This window comes from Leuciscus leuciscus, assembly GCF_965113295.1.
Source record: "Leuciscus leuciscus genome assembly, chromosome: 1".
NCBI classification, from domain to species: Eukaryota; Metazoa; Chordata; class Actinopteri; order Cypriniformes; family Leuciscidae; genus Leuciscus; species Leuciscus leuciscus.
Genome location: NC_138725.1, coordinates 51,830,928 through 51,848,895, shown reverse-complemented (window position 1 = coordinate 51,848,895; position 17,968 = coordinate 51,830,928). Strand labels below are relative to the sequence as shown.

Sequence of the window (17,968 nt, the reverse complement as noted above, 5' to 3'; positions counted from 1 at the left end):
GAACATGTACTTGCTAACTAATCAAACAATTTATTTGAACAAACTACTGATCTATAAAACACAATCAGTCTTCCGACCTTTTACTATCGTGTCAATTGATTTTGATATGCGCGAGGCCGGGAGAGAGAGCAATGCAGCGCTCGTGTCGTGTTGTTTGAAGACTCTCTCTCAAATAGCCTAATCATTTAAATGTGAACCAAATTAAATTAAAAACCAAATGGGGTAAGTTGTCACAACTGAACCTGCCATTGAACAGCCTATTTTAAGCTCAAATTAAACAGTAAAACAATTACGAAACACAAACTATGGGAGCAAAATATAAAAAGTAACAAACATATCAAACGAGTATGTTGAGTAATATACTGTATAATAAATGTGCATACATTTTGACTGAAAACTTTATTGTTACTCAGATTTAGCCCTTTGATCTCTTTCTTTCACGGCTCTTTCAGTATATTCATGATATCTCTGCTCTAATTTGTATACATTAAAATCAAAGCATAAAGTAAAAACAATATTTTTCCTAGAATAATGCAAAACAGGCAAAGTGATAAATGGTAACAGACTTAATTGGCAAAAAATAAAAAGTTTAATGTGCTTTCATTCTGTGGTATACATTTGCTAATGTGCTTATGCAGTAAGGTACAAAACGTATTGTGGTTAGAGGCACAGTGGCGCTCTTACAAAAGGAAAGCGCATAGAAGAGAGCATGAGTGCTAGTCGGTGGTCTGAATGAGTCTAAGAGGCTCAGGAGTGGCAGTGTTGCTGCTGTACAGGTCAGTCTGTAAACGGCGCTGTTTCCACAACTCTTGTATTTTTCCAGATCACCACGAATAGGCAAATGGAGGCTCAGCCCTAGGCCGAACAGGGCCCCGGTGTTGCGGAGGAGGCCAGCGAAGGGTGTGGTGTCCAGATGGACCCATTCAGACTGAATGCACCACTTCTGTGCCTTCATTAGGCTCCAGTAGGGGTCTATTGAAGCAGCATCCAACAGAGCATAAAGCCCCAGCGCAACAAACATGAGACAGAGGATGGTGTGCACATAACCCTTCAAGCTTGCTGAATAGATCCAGGACACTCTATTAAAAGCCTTGGCCACTGCAATTCCTGTATAGTGAAAGTAAACAATCACTTAAGAAACTGTATACTGAAACCAAGAGAAGTAAGAGATCTTGTATTAGGCAGACTAATGAAAAATATGAAACATATTTTTTGCAACTGACCCGAAACAACTCCAGCAAAGACCTGATGTGGGAAATGAGCTGCAATGAAAACTCGAGAAAGACTGACACACACCTGCACAGCCCAGTAAAGAGTCCAAAGAAGACCCTGCAAGCACCTAGTATATAGCACAAATGCAAAGGAAGTGTATTATTAATATTAAACAGCAAAACATTGACATGAAGAACCTGTTATTCTTTAAAATGGCCCTGAATATCTTTGTGTAAGTGAACTTGATTTGGTGAAAAAACAAAGCTGCTAAGATAATTGAGTTTACAGGCGAATGTGGAATTTCCATTGGACTGGAAGCCAGGGAAGATACTTTAGATTGTGATATGTTGTGCTATACCCCAGATTTACTTTCCTTCCTCTTTATCTCGATTGATTAAAGAACATGCAGAGTACTGTATCAAAAGGGGGAAGGAAGGTTAACACGACTGACTCTCTTACCATCTTTTTAGGGGGTCACATCCCTGCAAAATCGGCAGCAGTGATGTGATCATGGCGTAGTAAACCCCTGCAGCTCCCATCGCATGACCCGAGGGACTTCCTTGAAGAGGGGACACAATCCGTGAAACATGTGAAATCTGCTTTTGATTAGTGTGTTGGTTTGTCTATAATGAGAACCATCAGGAGACACTCACCAGGGCCAGTCTCGCAGGTCATGGGGAACTGTTTGATTTGTGGTAGAGTCAAGTTGCCATAATAAACAGTTTCTTTAACCCACCAATAAGGACGCTCGCCAAACATGAGCCTATTTAATGATTTAATAAATAGATCAGATTAGAGGACATTTCATGAAGATAAATTATTTACATTACAACGAAAGATGTTCAATGTTGAGAGATTGCTTTATCAGTGATAATTCTATTATTTTGCTTTTTAATTTTTTTTTTCTTCTTTTAGCATCTTCTAAAAGGGTATTCCTGAATATTTACTGAAACAACAACATTTACCACTTACCACTTGAGGACTAAGTTGAGGCAGTCTCCCACAACAGCAACCCAGACCAGCTTCACTCCCACTGCTGATTGCAGGTGGAAGAAGATGGGAAAAAAGAATAAAAAGGTTGTACGCAGGTCTGCCACAGTAGACACAAACATAAACCAGCCTTGGGCATGCCCATAGTGGGTCTGCAGGTATAACGTACTGCTTATCCCATACCCATACAAGACTTCCATTACTACTGTCGGTCTGCTATAAAACAACAGTATTATGGATCTTCATTCTCAGTCTATGGATACTGTTGTCAGTCTCGGCGAACACAATACACTATTTGTAAAATCTCATCATCTTGTTTCCAGTGACTTGAATCCAGACTGTCATCGCAACGACGACCTGCATGAATTCAGTCTGCTCCTTTTATCCATCCTCTCAGTTGCCTGGTCACTGGGCACCGCCTGAGCTTTGGACTCTGGAGTAAATAGAGGGAAAATTGTCTCTAAACATTAAACGCTGGTTGGGGCCTGTTTTGTGCATGTCTGTAAAGTGGCAGGTTTTGTGCGCTAAATTTAGCTCTCGATTACGAGAAAGACACTCGCTAATTGAATGAGGTGATAACATGGACACGTAGGGCTCCTGTCTCTTTGTCCACACACACACACACACACACACACACACACACACACACACACACACACACACACACACACACACACACACACACACACACACACACACACACACACACACACACACACACACACACACACACACACACACACACACACACACACACACACACACACACACACACACACACACACACACACACACACGCATGTTTTTAAAAGAAGTCTCTTCTGCTCACCAATGCTGCATTTATTTGATTAAAAATACAAAAAAACAGTAATATTGTGAAATATTATTACAATTTAAATTAGTTTTCTATGTGAAAGTGTAATTTATTCCTGTGATCAAAGCTTAATTTTCAGCATCATTACTCCAGTCTTCAGTGTCACATGATCCTTCAGAAATCATTCTAATATCATGATTTGATGTTCAAGAAAACATGTTGAAAACAGTTATTAACATTTTTATTTCAGGATTCTTTGATGAATACAAAAGATTCTATTTCAGATAAATGCTGTTCTTTGAACTTTCTATTCATCAAAAAAAATCCTAAGAAAAATTGTACACAACTGTTTTCAACATGAAAACATTTGATCATCAAATCATCATATTAGATGATTTCTGAATTAGGGTCATGTGACACTGAAGACTGGAGTAATTAAGCTGAAAATACTGCTTTGATCACAGGAATAAATTACATTTTAAAATATATTAAAATAGAAAACAGTTAATTTAAATTGTCATAAACAATATTTCGTTTTTTTTTTTTTTTTTGGTAATTTTAATCAAATAAATGCAGCCTTGGTGAGCAGAAGAGACTTCTTTTAAAAACATAAAAAATCTTACCGATCCAAAACTTTTGAACAGCAGTGTATAAAGGCAAGGCAAGGCAAGTTTATTTATATAGCACATTTCATACACAATGGCAATTCAAAGTGCTTTACATAGAAGAAATTAAAATAATAAAAAGAAATAAGAATAATTAAAACAGTTTAGAAAAATAAAAAATAAAATACAGTACAAACAGTCGGACGAACATTGGCACAGTGCTCATTCAGTAAATGCATAGTTAAACAGATTTTGTTTATAAAGGTTGGGATCTGTACGATTGTTGGGTTTTTGAAAAGTATCTTATGCTCACCAAAACAGCATTTACAGATTTGATAAAAAATACAGTAAAATTAGATGCTAGATGCTGAAATCTAGTCTTCAGCATCACATGATCCATCAGAAATAAGCCTAACATGCTGATTTGCTGCTCAATAAACATTTATTATTATTACCAATGTAATACACAGTTGGGTTCGGTCACTGCTGCTTCCAAAGGATTCATTTACTGACTACGTTTCGACCCGAATGTCTGTTTATTCTTTTTTCTTTAACTCTGATTTTTATTTACTCTGAAATGCTTGATTTGATCGCGCTCCTAAAGGTTTCTGGATGTGCGCATACTACTACTTAGAAAATTTGAAAGAACATTTATTTGCAATAGAAATCGTTTTTAACATTATAAACGTCTTCACTGTCTTTCATGAGCAATTTAATGCATCCTTAATAATGAATAATTATTTTTCTTCAAAAAAACATAACAAAACAAACAACAACAGAAAAACGTACTTACCCCAAACTTTGAACGGTGGTCTATGTAATATGTAATGTGTATTGTATTGAAATTTAGGGCAAAATGATGTGCTGTGACAAGAAATTGTGTACTGTAGCTCAGTTCTGGTTCACTAGTGTGGCCATCATGAAGAAGAACCAGGAGTTTGACCGAGACTTTCACGTGACATTGTTTACCTTGACTTGGAATTATGGCTAATTTCCAGCAACCTCTGGAGGCCTGTTCGTGCAAAGACTCACGACTTTGTGAGATGGCAAATTTTCCATTGGCTTCCAGAACTTCTGAGAGCAGTCGCTAGAACTACTCAACCATGTGGAAAAACAAAGATGGAACATGTCCACAGCAGACTGTAAACAAGAACACTACCTGCAGGTTGTTAAGAGCTCCACAATGTTTACAGATGCCATCTCTACGGAGACATGTTAGCCTATAGTCAATGTACAACATGCGGCATTGATAGATTGTACTACCATAATAAAATGTCTCATTTGTGATGCATTCTTGCATTTTAGCATGTTTTGCATTTTGATTTCTGTTGTTAAACATGCATTTTAGGCCTACTGCAGTCAACAGTTTTGTTCAAATGAGCCAAATGTAGCTCGCACTCACAGGAAGACATACAGGAAGTGTTCAGTTCAACAAAGGGCAGTTCAATCTCACGCTATCTGGTAAAGTCAAGACTCTGAAGAATTTTCCCCACGAAACAGCTGATATCCAAAAAAAAACAAACAAAAACAAAAACAAAATACAATGGCCAGTTCCTGTGGGCATTCAGCTTTGAAAATAAATACTGTATACTGTCCACCACATGTTCTCCTGAAATGTGTGAATTTATATTTCGCTATATATATGCTGGTCTGAAAAAGGAGATGTTCCAGTGAGAAAGAAGATCATCATAAATGTAAAATGGAGTAGAGTGTATGTAACATCTGTCTCTGAGCGTGTTGGATAAGGAGACATGTTACAGAACAGCAATTTTCTTAACATTAGTTAGAAGCACTTGCTTTGCTTTCCCTCTTTATGGTAATATTTTGCATGGTAATATACGTGTTTGTTTGCTTATGTGTTAGTTTTGCATGTTATCATCGATCATGAAATGATTAAAATAACTTACTATGCTCACTATGCAGTCAGCCTTAGCCTTTGATTGACCGCTGAATTGAACTGTAACTGTGCAGCCCACAGTTGGACATCGTGATCTGTATTCCCAGTGGGAGTGCTGAGAAAGTTAAAAGCAGCAGATGTAGAGCTTGTGCAACCCTTGGAACCTATGGAATTCTAAGAACGAGCCAGAAGACATTACTCTTTCTGGGATTTCTCAGAATTCTTGCAGTGATACACAACCACTTATCATCCCCCTCCATGTGAAACTATGGGAAACACAGCAGAGCTTGGATAAGTTGAGTCTGTACTCTGTTGAAACAGGTCTTAATGCAATATTATTGCAGTAATATTTATAAGCTACAGTACAAGTAAATTTAGCATATTATGCTGGATCAAATCTTCAAATAAAAGTATTCCCACCCTATCCATTTTCAACCCTTAACTGAATTACAAATCCTACATTGTTTTTCTAAGCACGGAATATAAACCAGTCTCCCAGTCTCAACCAATCTTTTTTTTTTTTTTGGACATTGTTTATAGTTTGAAAACAGATTGATGGGGCTGCAGAGTTCATTGGCTGGGAATGATGTAAAGATATACTTTAAGGAGTGTTCAAGGAATTCAATTACTCAAAGAAAAACATGTAAAAGCACGGAAACAAGTAAAAGCTACGGTGGCCGAGAGAGGTCAACGCGCTGCAACTGAAGAAAACACATGCAAATAGAAAAACACCTGCAAATTAAGAAAACATCTTCATCAGTTTCACAACACATGTGTGCTCCAAATACTCACAACACAACCAAATACAGAAACGCGCTGCAAAAGTTCACAACACAACCAAATACAGAAACGCGCTGCAAATAGAACAGAACACAACGGAAATGTTTCCGGGGAACCCAATAAGTGACGGACCCGGCTGGGACGTGCTGCTGTCTACTTTTATTATTATAATTTTTTTTTGCAAAACATACAGAGATGACACGTTTATGACATACAACTTTGTATACAATAGGCTATACAAAATGTATTTACAATATGTTCAATGTCATAAGAATACTAAAAAGAACAATGAGCTGAAGACTAAAATAAATAAATAAATAAATAAATAAAGATAGAGAAAAAGAGGGAAAGACATTAATCTATACATCAGTTACATTGTACACATTTTGTCATGTTATGTTAAAATAAGTTTCATAAGAAATGTTAGAATGCAGCTAGGTCCAAATATGAGACGGCAAGTTTTAAAGTTGAGACAGATATAACGCATATTTTAAAAACTTTGTTGTATAAAAATTTATATTTATTTGCAACAGTTATGTTAACAGCAATAATACTATATTTCTGGTAAGAACAGCTATTCAGCTGATGGACACGCGCTGCATTGTCATGGGAACATCCCAGGTGAAAAGAATGAGGAAATTACGTTGTCTTTCGTTGCTCCCTTCATCAACATAACATATGTGCCCCGCTCCCTCCAAAGTGCCCAATTCAAGGGCTCTGCCGTCTGCCCTTTTAAGAGAGTAGGGCATAGGTAAAGCTCACGAGCAATAAGCACGTCCCAGCCGCCCGTCCGTCACTTATTGGGTTCCCCGGAAACATTTCCGTTGTGTTCTGTCCTATTTGCAGCGCGTTTCTGTATTTCAGGGATGGGCAACTTCGGTCCTGGAGGGCCACTGTCCTACAGAGTTTAGCTTCAACCCTAATCAAACACACCTGAACAAGCTAATCAAGGTCTTCATGATTACTAGAAAATTACAGGCAGGTGATTTTTTTCAGGGTTGGAGCTAAACTCTGTAGGACAGTGGCCCTCCAGGACCGAAGTTGCCCATATTTGTTTGTGTTGTGAACTTTTGCAGCGCGTTTCTGTATTTGGTTGTGTTGTGAGTATTTGGAGCAAACATGTGTTGTGAAACTGATGAAGATGTTTTCTTAATTTGCGGGTGTTTTTTCTATTTGCATGTGTTTTCTTCAGTTGCAGCGCGTTGAGCTTTCTCGGCCACCGTAATACGCTCATCTGAAGTTAAACTGTTGGGTGCAATACGCTGATTTCACGCAGCCGTTATTTTGAAATCGAAAGCGATTTTTTATATATATTTATATATAATTCAGAATGTAAAAAAAGAAGCAGGAATGAACTATATACATATCCTATATTGAATATTAACATCCAATAGTGTAAATCGCGGCAGCAGCTTCAGGTTGGTAATCCAAGGCATTGTTGTTTATCTTTACTTCCGGGGTTCTTCCCACCGGAGCCTCACTTTCGATTTCAAAATGGCGGCTGCGTGAAATCAGCGTATTGGTCGTCGTCTTAAGAGAAGAAAGTACAAATATATCTAGCAAATTACAAAGAAATGCTGCAAGAGAACTAGTCTTAGAGTGATTAAAAGCTGAAATCCTAATCATACCAAAATGAAAGAAAGAAGTAAAGCTACTATTGTTTCAAAATAAAAAAAAGTTCTACAAAATATCAAAGCTTGAATATGAATCCAGCAGTAGGCTATATTTAATGCTATACTTTTTAAGTATACTTATTCTTATATATGTTTTTAAATAAAAATCACATACAAAATGCGACCATAACAGAAGCATGATATTTGTTTGTTTTTCTTCAGGTCTCTCTGGATATTGACAGAACCCAGCAAACATTGGTCCGACGGCAACGTCGTGTCCCTGGCCAAAAATAGTCGCGGTATGACCGCATAAATCGGTAAAAATATGTAACACAGAACATTTCCTAAAAATGCATTCAGATACATTTGTGCATGTCTAAAGTTATCTGGGGTTGCATGTATAATTGTTATTTTGACTTTTAGCTACGTGTAGTTCAATGTGTTTCGGGTGAGAGAGGACGTCACCATGGCGACGTCTTTTACACGTGCATTTATAGTCCATCAAGACCCTCTATGAAATCAATTGTGATAAAGCTGTGCTTAATCCTTTCATGGTTAATACTGCAATAATTAATTAAATTCGCCAAGTTTTAAGAAGTTGTGTGAATACGTCCACTGACGTCCTTTACACGTCTATAGTCAAGGCTGTGAATAGTCGTCCACTGACGTCCTTTACACGTCTATAGTCAAGGCTGTGAATAGTCGTCCACTGACATCCTTTACACGTCTAGTCAAGGAAAACATAAAAAACATGAATTATCTTTATGAAATACACAATTTTACACACATATATTTACTTTATCTTGTTTAAATAAATTATAAGTACAAAGTGCCCAGTCAGTGTGGTTAATTGATTTCAAAGCCACTGCATTGTCATTATTTCAACCTGTTGTACCTGTATTCGTTGTTGTTTTTTTATGGAATGCATATACATGTAAAACATAAATATATCCGGTCACCATTATGTCTGAGTTGGAACACTTTTTTTATTTATTTTTTATTGAACAACTACAAGAACATAAAAAAAACAGAAAATACATCTATAATGGCATTGGTACAGATAACTGCGCAAGGCACATCAGTTAAATTAATAAATAATGATGAAAGAAAAACATTAGGTATAGGCTATAGAAAAAATATATAATAAATAAGAGATTTATCACTCTTCTAAGAGATAAAAATCTCTTACTATTTGAAACAATTTATGTGCCTTACTTTTCATACATTCCAACAATGGAAATAAATTACAAATAAAATCTCTTTAAAAAAAGGAAAAACAAGGTTTCATCTTCATATATCTACATTTATGAATAAAAAAATGCCCCAAATCAACATTACATAATTACAAATTAATTTCATTTCTCATCTAATAATATTCCAAACATAATGTTTCCTATTAAAAGTGGGCAGTGAATGAATCTTTGACTCCAACCCCCAAGAGCGAATAAGTTTTTTTTGTCTGAGTTTGAAACTGCTGCCAAGATGTAGTAACAAAAGATCTCGCGATAGGATATATTATCTCACGAGATGTTAACGCCTTCTGGTTCTGGCGGAGGACCGGAACCCGGAACTTTATCATTGACCAACCACGAGGAGAGGAGTTTGCGTCGTATTGCGATTCGAGATTATTAAAAATCTACTGTTGGGTAAGCACATTTTGTATTATCAGATTAACGTGCTTGTTTTTTACTTGTTTGTCATGAATGAACCGAAAGAAATTATGCTCACATTGTCAACTGAAAAGTATTGTGTTTGTCTAAAAAAGATTATCTCACGAGAATGTTAACGCGTTCTCCCCATAGACTCTGGAACCCGGAACTTTAGCACTTAGAATAACCACGAGGAGAGGAGGAATTGAGTTGTATCGAGATTATTAAAATCTACTGTTGGGTAAGTACATTTTGTATTAATAGATTAACGTGCTTGGGTTTTACTTGTTTGACATGAATGAACCAAAATAAAATGATGCCCACAGTGTCAACAAATGTACTGAATGTGGCTAAAATTAGCTAACGTTAGTAGGCTAAAAGTTACTTTGAACTTATACAACAGTATAATGTAGTATAAAGTATGTTAAATGATACAGTCAAAGTTATTACTTTAACTTATTAATGTAGTCTTTGAAAAGTTTATTTCAGAAAGTAAATTATCTGAATTTGAATTGTATCTTAAATTGTTTTCCTATGTGCTCTGTAGCACTTTGAGATTGCTAATGTAAAGTGCGTTACAAATAAAATGTATTCATATTTTAATTAAAATCAAATGTTTAGCTGGATTTGGACATGTATGTTGTCAGTAAATGCGTTAAAAATATTTTGTAATTTTAGAATTGCTAAACATGTCCTCCGAATACAAAAAGAAGTGGAGACGACGAAGGGCAAGGGTTGATGCCTTACTGGAAGGTGGTAGCAGCTCGGAATCCGAGGGGGCAGTGGAGCCAGCCTTGGCGGGGGAGGGCAGTACACTGGCTGAGGGATCAACATATGACGTTTTACCTACTATGGAGGGCTGTAGTTCTTCCAAAAGCACAGTAGCAGTGCCCATTAGGGGTGATACTGATGAAGAACATAATTATGAGACAGAATCTACAGAAACAGATTCTGAGCCGTTGGATGAGACTTCACATTCAACTGATGAAACTCCTTCTCTCCACGTAGACTTGGCTAATTGGGCTACTGCTACAAATCAAACCCACAAGGCACTAAATGAGCTTCTTTGTGTGCTCAGGCGCCATGGGCATAGACTTCCCAAAGATGCTAGAAGCCTTCTTGATACTCCACAAGGAGTGCCAGTTCAAAATAAATGTAATGGACAGTATATTTATTATGGTATTGAGCGTTACCTTCTTGAACACATTTCAAAAAAGACACAGCCAGGGCAAGTTGAACTGTCCTTTAACGTGGATGGCGTGCCATTGTTTAAATCTAGCAAAATGTGTTTCTGGCCCATTCTTGGTCAAATTCTGAACTTTCAGCCATTTGTTGTAGCTCTGTATTATGGATCCAGCAAGCCTGACCCTGTTGAGGAGTTTTTACACGATTTCTTGGAGGAGTTGCAACCGCTCATCCAAAATGGAGTTTCATTCCAGAATTCGGTTCACACAGTTACAGTGAAGGCAATCATCTGTGATGCACAAGCCCGGTCATTTCTAAAAAGTATAAAAAGTCACAATAGTCTGCATGGATGTGAGCGATGTGTTGCAGTAGCTCAAATGATTGAAAATAGGGTAGTTTACTTGACAAAGGGTCCTTCTGAAGGAAGAACAGATGAGGTATTCAACCGAGTTGGATACTCTGAGCATCAAAAACAAATGTCACCTCTTGTCAGAGCTGGTATTTTGTGTGTAAAACAGTTCCCACTTGACTACATGCACCTAGTATGTCTTGGAGCCACAAAAAGGCTGCTGACATACTTGTGGCGTGGGCCAGTTATCTGTCGGCTGAGTAAAGCTCAGAGAGGGCAAGTACAAATGAACATTACTCAGTTGAAACGAGCTTTGCCTGCAGAGTTTGCAAGGCAGCCAAGAAGCATGGAAGAATTGGATAGGTGGAAAGCTACTGAGCTACGTCAGTTCATGCTCTACACAGGACCATTAATCTTGAAGGATGTGCTTCCTAATGACCAGTATCACCACTTTCTTTGTCTGAGTGTTGGTATGAGCATTCTTTTGGATGAAGCAGATGAGAAGAGAGAGTCTTATCTAGGATACGCGCACAACATTCTGGAGCACTTTGTGGATAGTTCTGTGGATTTTTATGGACCCACCTTTCCAACATACAACATTCATTCCATCAAACACTTATCAGATGATGCTGCAAACTTCCACAGCTCTTTGAACAATATTTCATGTTTTCCGTTTGAGAACCACTTACAGGTTATCAAAAAAATGGTGAGAAGTGGCAAACAACCGCTAGTGCAAGTCACAAAAAGACTTGCTGAAAGACAAAATACTGAAAGACCTGCCAGACAATCCCGAAGTACAAGCAAGCTAACAGCAAAGATGCCGGACAACTGTGTGTTCCTGATGGATAATACAGTGGGATTTATCCAGGAGAAACGAAGCGATGGAACACTAAGGATGGATGTGTTTAGGGAAACTGACTGTGACAGTGTCTTTGAAAAGCCATGCAATTCAAAGCTCTTCAACATAATGTTTGTCAGCAGTGACTTGTCAATGGCAAAGCGAATACTGACAAACAGAGAAAGCGTCTACAAAAAGGCTGTGTGTCTTCCTTACAAACAAGGTTATGCTATATTCCCTCTGCTGCACCAACAAGAATAACAAGACTTGGTAATAATTCATGTATTTTTATATATTTATATATATATAATATTTACACTGTTACTTCAATAAGGTTTGAAAAAGTACCTAACACACTAACTAGCAATAACATTAAATCCACCTGATGGTTTTAATCTTGTGGTTAACGGTGGTCAGCATGATTTGACTTGGGTGTAGTTTAATCAACATTCTTTTGTATATACAATTACTTGCATGTTATATTCAAAATTCTCCAATTGCTTTCCAACTGTTGGAATAAATGGACAGGTTTTAGTGTCCTGAAAGTTAAACTCTGTCCTGTTGTTTTATCTTTTAGGTAATGGACAATCGGGGGAAAGAAAAAAGAACTAGAAAGAGGAAAGTCTTCCGTGACTTTGTTAATGGTACATTATTATTTGGTGCTTTAAAACGGATTTAAATTACAATTTGTTAATGCAGTCTTGACTGATTTTCATATGTGAACCTGAAACTGTTACAAATTTATTTCTGTTTTATTTATTTTAGATTTTGACCTTGACAATGACAATGACAGTGATGTGACTGACATTGAGACAACACAGCTCAGTCAAAGTCTCCTGGCAGTCAAAAAACGTGAGTTACCAACTTTTATTATGTTATTGTGCGTCTTTAGCCTAATCACAAATATTCTCTTTGTAGAATTTTAATTGTAGCCCTTAAAAATGAAGGCTTTCAGAGGAAGAAGTTTTTTGGCATGTAATTACAATGATTTGATTGACTAATCATTGCATATCTAAAATGTTACATACTGAAATACTGTTCTGTACTAAAAGCTCAATATAAGTGTTGGATTAACTTACTTTGCTTTTGTTTTGTACAAAGGAAAAGTAGAACCTAATCCAAATAAAAATAAGCAAACTGATAAAAGGACTGTGTCCTACCCAGTTCCTCCTCCAAAATATAAAAATCCAAAACCCAAGCCAGGTAAATGCCCATGTTTGTAAATACACTTAAACAATTTGAATTTGTTATTTGTAATTAATTATCATTAATTACAATTTCATTTTATTTACAGTTGAAGGTCAACACAAAACTAATGAAGATAAAGCACATTCTTCAAGCAATAAAAAAAAAGGTATGGTAAACTGTAGATATGAATTGTGTAGATATGGCTTAAACAGTCTACACATTTGTTAATTACCTAATTTGTCAAATGTCCTTGTTTGTGCTAAAGATCAAGTTTTGTGTCCAACACACTTGGATGAGACATGCCCGACCCCTGACTTTGAGTACCCTACATTAAGTTGTAAGTTTTTGGTTTTTTTTACCTTTTTTTGCCTAATACTACGACAAAGAATCATGCTTTCAAAAAGGACTTTTATATATATGACTGTAAACATCGGTATCAAGATAGTGTGATTGATCCATACGATAGATTAAGCAACGACACTGAGACGTATGTGCTATTGATGCTTTGTTATTTTTTTGGTGCATCCCACACTATACAAAGACATTACTTGCCTCGAAAGTGCATACACTTTTGCCTTTGTTGTTCTCATTTAGAGGAAAAAATGTATTCCATGAGTCAAAGGTGTTTTGCCTGAATGTCAACTTCATATCCCATAACTTTGATTTGTTACTATAAAATTCACTCGTAAACATATTTATTGTGCGTGTTTTTATGTTTATTGTACCTAATGAAATTACATGCTAGGTGCAATTTGTCTAAAGAGGTCACATAACAGCCATCTTTCAGAAAGGGAATTGATGAATCGTCCACCAGGCCGTCTGGGAGAGCTGAAAGTTATGGTTTGTTCATTCTTTAATGTGTCCTTTCTTACCTTAAATAACTTATTATTTTTCACATCTTTTGTTTTAATATCTATATAGTATTGTCTCAAGTCCCAAATTCGGGATTGATGCCCCAGCACCCTAGGACGGCCCTGCACCGAAGGACGGCCAAGCACCTTAGCACGCCCCAGCACCCTAGGACGGCCCTGCACCCTAGGACGCCCCAGCACCTTAGCACGCCCCAGCACCCTAGCACGCCCCTGCACCGTAGGACGCCCCAGCACCCTAGCACGCCCCTGCACCGTAGGACGCCCCAGCACCCTAACACGCCCCTGCACCGTAGGACGCCCCAGCACCCTAGCACGCCCCTGCACCATAGGACGCCCCAGCACCCTAGCACGCCCCTGCACCGTAGGACGCCCCAGCACCTTAGCACGCCCCAGCACCCTAGGACGGCCCTGCACCGTAGGACGGCCGAGCACCTTAGCACGCCCCAGCACCTTAGCACGCCCCAGCACCCTAGGACGGCTCTGCACCGTAGGACGGCCGAGCACCTTAGCACGCCCCAGCACCCTAGGGCGCCCCTGCACCGTAGGACGCCCCAGCACCTTAGCACGCCCCAGCACCTTAGCACGCCCCAGCACCCTAGGACGGCTCTGCACCGTAGGACGGCCGAGCACCTTAGCACGCCCCAGCACCCTAGGACGGCCATGCACCGTAGGACGGCCCTGCACCTTAGCACGCCCCAGCACACGAGGACGCCCCGGCACCCCAGCACGCCCGAGCACCCCAGCACGCCCGAGCACCCCAGGACGGCCATGCACCGTCGGACGCCCGAGCACCGTCGGACGCCCGAGCACCGTCGGACGCCCGAGCACCGTCGGACGCCCGAGCACCGTCGGACGCCCGAGCACCGTCGGACGCCCGAGCACCGTCGGACGCCCGAGCACCGTCGGACGCCCGAGCACCGTCGGACGCCCGAGCACCGTCGGACGCCCGAGCACCGTCGGACGCCCGAGCACCGTCGGACGCCCGAGCACCGTCGGACGCCCGAGCACCGTCGGACGGCCCACTGTATGTGAGAACTTTTGTCGCATCTTATTTTAAACACATTCTACCTTAGTGACAACAGCCTAATATACACTATTAGTCTGAAGTTTGGAAAATTTACTAATTTGATTGTTTTTGAAAGAAGTTTCTTCTGATCACAAAGACTACTTTTTTTATTCAAATACAAAGCTGTAATATTTAGAAATATTATTTTACATGTTAATAACTGTTTTCTAATTTAACATATTTCAAAATGTAATTTATTACAGTGAACAAAGTTGAATTTATTAACATTACACCAGTCTTCAGTTTCACAAATCATTCTGATATGATGGTTTGATGCTCAACAAATTATTTATTTTTTTAATAGGATTCTTTGATTAATAAGTTCAAAAGAGAAGTATTTATCTGAAATGTATAGTGTTTGTAACATTAGAAACATTAAGTTTTGGGTTGGTAAGAATCTTTTTGAGGAAAAAGATTAAAAGAAATGTTGACTAATATGTATTAGCAAGGATGCATTAAATTGATCAATTGACAATATAGAGATTTTAAATGTTGCAAAAGCTTTATATTTCAGATAAATGATGTTCTTTTAAACTTTCTATTCATTAAATAATCCTGAAAAATAAATTGTACAAAACTATTTTCAACATTGATAATGATGATGTGTTTCTTGAGTATTAAATCAGCATGTACATTTAGTAACAGGAGTTCATAATGTTGTTTTGCCTCTTGACAGCTGCATCGAGGAGTGGGCACAGAAGTTAGATATGTTAATGGACTGTTTCAGCCATGGGGTTGTCCTATCACAATTGAATTAACTTTTTTTTTTTTTTTAAATAGGTGACACCAGACCCTCAAAGAGTGCCTACCCCATGTCAACCACAAGTAAGAAATATATGTGGTGGTTTTAAAACACTGGCCAGCTACATAAAATGCATTAAGCTCCCATGAATTTTTGTTTTTTGTTTTTTTTACATCATAAAATGTGTCTAGATGTATGTACGTATTAATCTAATACAATTTTCTTTCAGAATTTCAAAGGAAGGTGTTTTCTATGTTGTTTGATTTAAAAGATCAACTTCAGCAAGTAGTCGGCATTCTTGACCCTGGCAGGTCTACAGCAACTATAAAAAAAATGGAATCTGAGAGTGACCTAAAAATCTTTGAAGATAAAATTCAAGATGTTGATAATCGGTTGATCTGCGTAAGTTATGACATAAATATGTATATATGTATTTGTGTGTGTGTGTGTGTGTGTGTGTGTATATCCATCTATCTTTTTCTAGCGTTATTTCAATCATCACATTTAGGTCCAGCAACTGTCCAGAATCGGTGGGTCTACAATAAGAGACTGTGTGAACAAAGTAATGAACAGGTATTTTTCTTGAATTGTTGACTTTTGTATTGCGGCATAACCATAATGATAACCAACCATAATTAACCTGTCCATTTATATTACTTGAATTTAATCTGTCACGCATCCCTTTTTCTGAAGTTTTAATAAGTCCGTACTGGCTCAGACAGTCAGCCAGACTGAAAACAAGAAATCAAAACATGATTTCAGTGTAAACCATGAATGACATTCATTACTTGTCACCAAAGCACTTGTTACACGATCGATGAGTAGTTTTGAAAGTTTGTTTTAACATTGCATGCAACTGCTATGCTGCACTATACTGTTAATTGTGATTTATTGACCTTATTTGGATATTTTTTCTAAGGTTAAGTAATCTTTTTTTTTTTTTTTCACAGAGTAATGTCCAATGCTTTAATGGCCAAGTTCAACATGAGGGGTGGTGGCCAGCTTGAAAAAAAGCCATTTAAAGCCTCACCTTTGTATCATTTAATTCAAGGTAATTTGGGGCATATGCTTTTTTGTTTGTTTGTTTTTTTTTACTAATCTAGCACACTTTTAATTTTTTTTTTTTTTTTTTTTACTTTTCATTCATGAAATGGGTGCAAATTCTTGTTCGTTTTATTTTTTTAATTTAGTTATAGGACCATAAAAACCTCTTTAAAATAATTGAATGTCATTTTTTCCTACTTTTTATTTTGTTTATTACTATTAATGTAATATTCTCTTTCCTTAGATGCTGTGAAGAGGTGGAACCCCAATTCAACGGAATCGGAAATTGATGGCGCCATGGCTGAACATCTAAAACATGCTCCAGGAAGAGCGGGGGGTGGGGGTTTTAAAAAATAAGTTTTCGGGTGAAAAAGATGTGGGAGATATTTGTGACAGCTCAATTCCTTAAATTTAGTTATGAAACTGAATTTGTTTCGTGATGAACATGTTCATTTTTCCTGTTTCCCAGGTGAATTTGTATTAAAACCATAAAATAAATGTGATAAATAAATTGTGACCTTAGTTCATCCCGTTATCTTTGATCATTTGTAATGAACTACTAAAATGTTAATAATATAACACTTTATTTTACAGTGACCTTGTTACATGTAGTTACTGTAATAACTATAAATTATGCATAATTGCATGTATCAAACCTTAACCTTATAGTCAGATTCAGTTAATTATATTAAGTACTTAAATGTATTAAAGTAATGTGGTGTTTGATCTACACGTGATTATAACGTGTTCTATCTAGACGTTTAGGTATGACTGGGCCGATTTTGGCCCTTTTTAGAACCTTTGTCAAGTTTAGATGTGTAAACGTCAAAATCGCCTGTTTACGATTTAACACAATTAGTGTATGATTATTTTATATGCAGGCTTATATGCCTACACTTATGCATAAACACACCATATAAACATCCAGAAGAAGACTAATTCTGACGTCCAGGGACGCGCTGAAGAGACGTGGAATTCACGGCCAGAAGAGACGTGGAATTCACGGCCAGAAGAGACGTGGAATTCACGGCCAGAAGAGACGTGGAATTCACGGCCAGAAGAGACGTGGAATTCACGGCCAGAAGAGACGTGGAATTCACGGCCAGAAAAGACGTCGGTTCAAT

The 17,968-nt window shown here is 37.9% G+C and overlaps 2 protein-coding genes across 3 annotated transcripts; one reads left to right on the top strand and one right to left on the bottom strand.

The window, feature by feature from the left end:
• Nucleotides 1-418: 418 nt before the first annotated feature.
• On the bottom strand, nucleotides 419-6,100 carry g6pc1b (glucose-6-phosphatase catalytic subunit 1b). The gene is made up of 7 exons (XM_082139134.1): nucleotides 5,762-6,100; nucleotides 4,591-5,722; nucleotides 2,185-2,635; nucleotides 1,866-1,975; nucleotides 1,672-1,771; nucleotides 1,224-1,339; nucleotides 419-1,107 (listed from the first exon to the last, which is right to left on the bottom strand). Exons 3-7 carry the CDS (start codon nucleotides 2,400-2,402, stop codon nucleotides 590-592), a joined length of 1,062 nt encoding a protein of 353 aa, XP_081995260.1. The 5' UTR covers nucleotides 2,403-2,635; nucleotides 4,591-5,722; nucleotides 5,762-6,100; the 3' UTR covers nucleotides 419-589.
• Nucleotides 6,101-9,219: 3,119 nt separating this feature from the next.
• LOC309475848 (uncharacterized protein) lies at nucleotides 9,220-17,371 on the top strand. Of its 2 annotated transcripts, XM_082138791.1 has the most exons (15): nucleotides 9,220-9,557; nucleotides 9,714-9,801; nucleotides 10,239-12,202; nucleotides 12,510-12,576; nucleotides 12,698-12,784; nucleotides 13,034-13,135; nucleotides 13,227-13,286; nucleotides 13,386-13,457; nucleotides 14,042-14,091; nucleotides 14,182-15,016; nucleotides 15,839-15,883; nucleotides 16,030-16,202; nucleotides 16,309-16,373; nucleotides 16,751-16,851; nucleotides 17,089-17,371. In XM_082138791.1, exons 4-15 carry the CDS (start codon nucleotides 12,513-12,515, stop codon nucleotides 17,199-17,201), a joined length of 1,767 nt encoding a protein of 588 aa, XP_081994917.1. In that variant the 5' UTR covers nucleotides 9,220-9,557; nucleotides 9,714-9,801; nucleotides 10,239-12,202; nucleotides 12,510-12,512; the 3' UTR covers nucleotides 17,202-17,371. The 2 variants fall into 2 exon arrangements, with proteins under 2 accessions (XP_081994917.1, XP_081994916.1); XM_082138790.1 differs by having other exon boundaries at nucleotides 9,221-9,557; nucleotides 14,042-15,016.
• Nucleotides 17,372-17,968: the final 597 nt, after the last annotated feature.

What these genes read in the sequence shown, in the direction of transcription:
- LOC309475848 (XM_082138790.1), top strand. Translation starts at nt 12,513, where the DNA reads ATGGACAATCGGGGGAAAGAAAAAAGAACTAGAAAGAGGAAAGTCTTC. An exon ending in GCACCGTCGGACGGCCCACT is followed by an intron (nt 15,017 to 15,838) that starts GTATGTGAGAAC and finishes TTTTTTAAATAG; the next exon opens with GTGACACCAGACCCTCAAAG. An exon ending in GTGAACAAAGTAATGAACAG is followed by an intron (nt 16,374 to 16,750) that starts GTATTTTTCTTG and finishes TTTTTTTCACAG; the next exon opens with AGTAATGTCCAATGCTTTAA.
- g6pc1b (XM_082139134.1), bottom strand. Translation starts at nt 2,402, where the DNA reads ATGGAAGTCTTGTATGGGTATGGGATAAGCAGTACGTTATACCTGCAG. An exon ending in CTCAACTTAGTCCTCAAGTG is followed by an intron (nt 1,976 to 2,184) that starts GTAAGTGGTAAA and finishes ATCATTAAATAG; the next exon opens with GCTCATGTTTGGCGAGCGTC. An exon ending in TGTGACCCCCTAAAAAGATG is followed by an intron (nt 1,340 to 1,671) that starts GTAAGAGAGTCA and finishes GCTATATACTAG; the next exon opens with GTGCTTGCAGGGTCTTCTTT.